Source organism: Nanorana parkeri, unplaced genomic scaffold (assembly GCF_000935625.1).
Source record: "Nanorana parkeri isolate BGI_ZX_2015 unplaced genomic scaffold, ASM93562v1 scaffold2276, whole genome shotgun sequence".
NCBI classification, from domain to species: domain Eukaryota; kingdom Metazoa; phylum Chordata; class Amphibia; order Anura; family Dicroglossidae; genus Nanorana; species Nanorana parkeri.
The window spans coordinates 38,129-40,832 of NW_017308544.1; the positions used below are offsets into that span (position 1 = coordinate 38,129).

General features: G+C 39.4%; 1 protein-coding gene across 1 annotated transcript; it reads left to right on the plus strand.

Moving 5' to 3' along the window:
- Nucleotides 1-871: 871 nt before the first annotated feature.
- LOC108801273 (oocyte zinc finger protein XlCOF7.1-like) lies at nucleotides 872-2,218 on the plus strand. The gene is given in 1 exon segment (XM_018573209.1): nucleotides 872-2,218. A coding segment is annotated over 1 exon segment (1,347 nt).
- Nucleotides 2,219-2,704: the final 486 nt, after the last annotated feature.

Consider the following 2,704-nt stretch of genomic DNA (forward strand, 5'->3'; position numbering starts at 1 on the left):
ATTTGTGATGTTGGGGAGCTCACAGAGCACTCGCACAGAGGGTTTTGAATGAAGCAAAAGCTTTTATTTACCTCTTGCAGGGCAGCCAAAACGTTAAACACAAAATAAATGTGTCTCACCGACTTGTTGGAAAAAAGTCCCGCACCTGGGGAATCCCTTCCCAGGAATATAAGTCCTGTCAGCACAGCAATACAGCAGGTCTCTCTCACAGCTGATCACTTCCTCCTCAACTCCCACACTCCTCTCTGGGAGTTGAAGACCTTTAAACTCCTTTCTGGGGCAGGAAGGTTAACCCTGCGTAGGCCCTTAAAGGACCACAACCCAAACAGTGGTAATATATCTCCCATCCAGGACCCAGCCTTGCTGTCCTCTACTATAATATAGATAGATATATAATTGTATGGTAATATGTGATCCAAACTAAATTTCTCTACTTAATCATTACAATCAATTAGGTGAAGTATTTAATTAATCTGTATTCTTGGAATAGCTAATGAAATAGCAAATATCTTTGCTGCACCAATGCCTAGCAGTGGAGACTCAGAGCTGAAATATAGTGTTTTCCACAAGGAACTAGAAAATGTTAAACTCGTACATGTACATTCTTTTACATAAATTAAAGAAACTGCGTGGCTTGTCTGAAAATCCTAGCCAGAAGACCCCACAAAAGAAGATGCGGCATACAAACCTCTATGGCAGGCATCATGTGAAATGTTTCCTTAGGTTTGTTAGATTCTCTTTATTTGTTGTCAGTATTCTATAATTCTTATATAGTCCATTTCTTTTTTTCAGGAATTCAACATAATTTCTACAATTATCATTTGAGCAGTCTGAAAAAATATTACTGCTAAGTTTTATTCGTTAGCACATGATGGATCCCAGAGGAGACACCCTATATGAGTACTCAGAGTGTGAGAGAAGCTTTATTTCACAGTCATTTCTTACAGTTCACCAGAAGATTCATAATGAAGAGACATTATTTGATAAGACACATCTTCCTCAAGACCACAGGAATCACACAGGATGGAAGCCATTTAGATGTTCAGAATGTGACAAGTGCTTCACTACTAAGGGAAATCTTACCGAACACCAGAGGATTCACACTGGAGAGAAGCTATTTCAATGTTCAGAATGTGACACGTGCTTCACACGAAAGGATCAACTTGCTATTCACCAGAGGATTCATACGGGAGAGAAACCATTTAAATGCTCAGAATGTGAAAAGTGCTTCACAACTAAGGGAAATCTTAATAAACACCAGAGGATACACACTGGAGAGAATCTATGTCTATGTTCAGAATGTGACAAGTGCTTTGCTACTAAGGGAAATCTTACTCAACACCAGGGGACTCACACTGGAGAGAAGACATTTAGATGTTCAGAATGTGACAAGTGCTTCGCTGCTAAGGGAACCCTTACTTTACACCAGAGGATTCACACCGGAGAGAAACCATTTCAATGTTCAGAATGTGAAAAGTGCTTCAGACAAAAGGAAAAACTTGCTCTTCACCAGAGGACTCATACGGAAGAGAAACCATTTAAATGCTCAGAATGTGAAAAGAGCTTCACAAATAAGCAAAGTCTTACTCTGCACCAGCGGACTCACACAGGAGAGAAACAATTTAAATGCTCAGAATGTGACAAGAGCTTCACACATAAGCTAAAACTTACTGTACACCAGAGGAGTCACACTGGAGAGAAACCATTTCTATGTTCAGAATGTTACAAGTGCTTCACTACTAAGGGAAATCTTACTCAACACCAGAGGATTCACACTGGAGAGAATCTATTTCTATGTTCAGAATGTGACAAGTGCTTCACAGCTAAGGGAAATCTTACTGAACACCAGAGGATTCACACTGGAGGGAAGCCATTTCGATGTTCAGAATGTGACAAGTGCTTCACAACTAAGGGACATCTTACTTTACACCAGAGGATTCACACAGGAGGGAAGCCACATCGATGTTCAGAATGTGACAAGTGCTTCACAACTAAGGGAAATCTTACTATACACCAGAGCATTCACACTGGAGAGAAGCCATTTCAATGTTCAGAATGTGACAAGTGCTTCAGACAAAAGGAAAAACTTACTATTCACCACCATAGGATTCACACTGGAGAGAAGCCATTTCAATGTTCAGAATGTGACAAGTGCTTCTCACAAAAGGAGTATCTTACTCGTCACCAGAGGATCCACACAGGAGATTAACCATATTAATGTTCAGAATGTGGCAAATGTTTAACCATAAAGTTGAATCTTACTTTTCACCAGAGGACTCACACTAGACAGAAACCATTTCCCTGCTTAGATAGTGACAAAAGCTTTACATTAAAAAGAAATCCTATTGGACACCAGAAGATCCACAAAGGAGAAGAGCTGCTTTCATGCTCTGAATGTGAGACTACCTTCATTTAAATGAGAAATCTTATTGGACAGCAGAGCAATTACCGAGGAGAGAAGTCAGATATGTTCTGAAGACCTAAACACAGGTCTAATCTAAAGACAAATTGGGGTTGGTTTACTTAGGAAGTAAAGCTTGTGGACTTTGCAATCTGTATGTTTGCTTAGTTGAGTAAACAAGGTTAACCTCTGTTCACTTTAAATCCCAAATCATGTGCAAGGGAGTTTAAAAACAGATTAGAACTTTAGCTTTAACTTAATTGAATAATAGAACTGATCAGATCTTTTCCTCATTCACTGAAA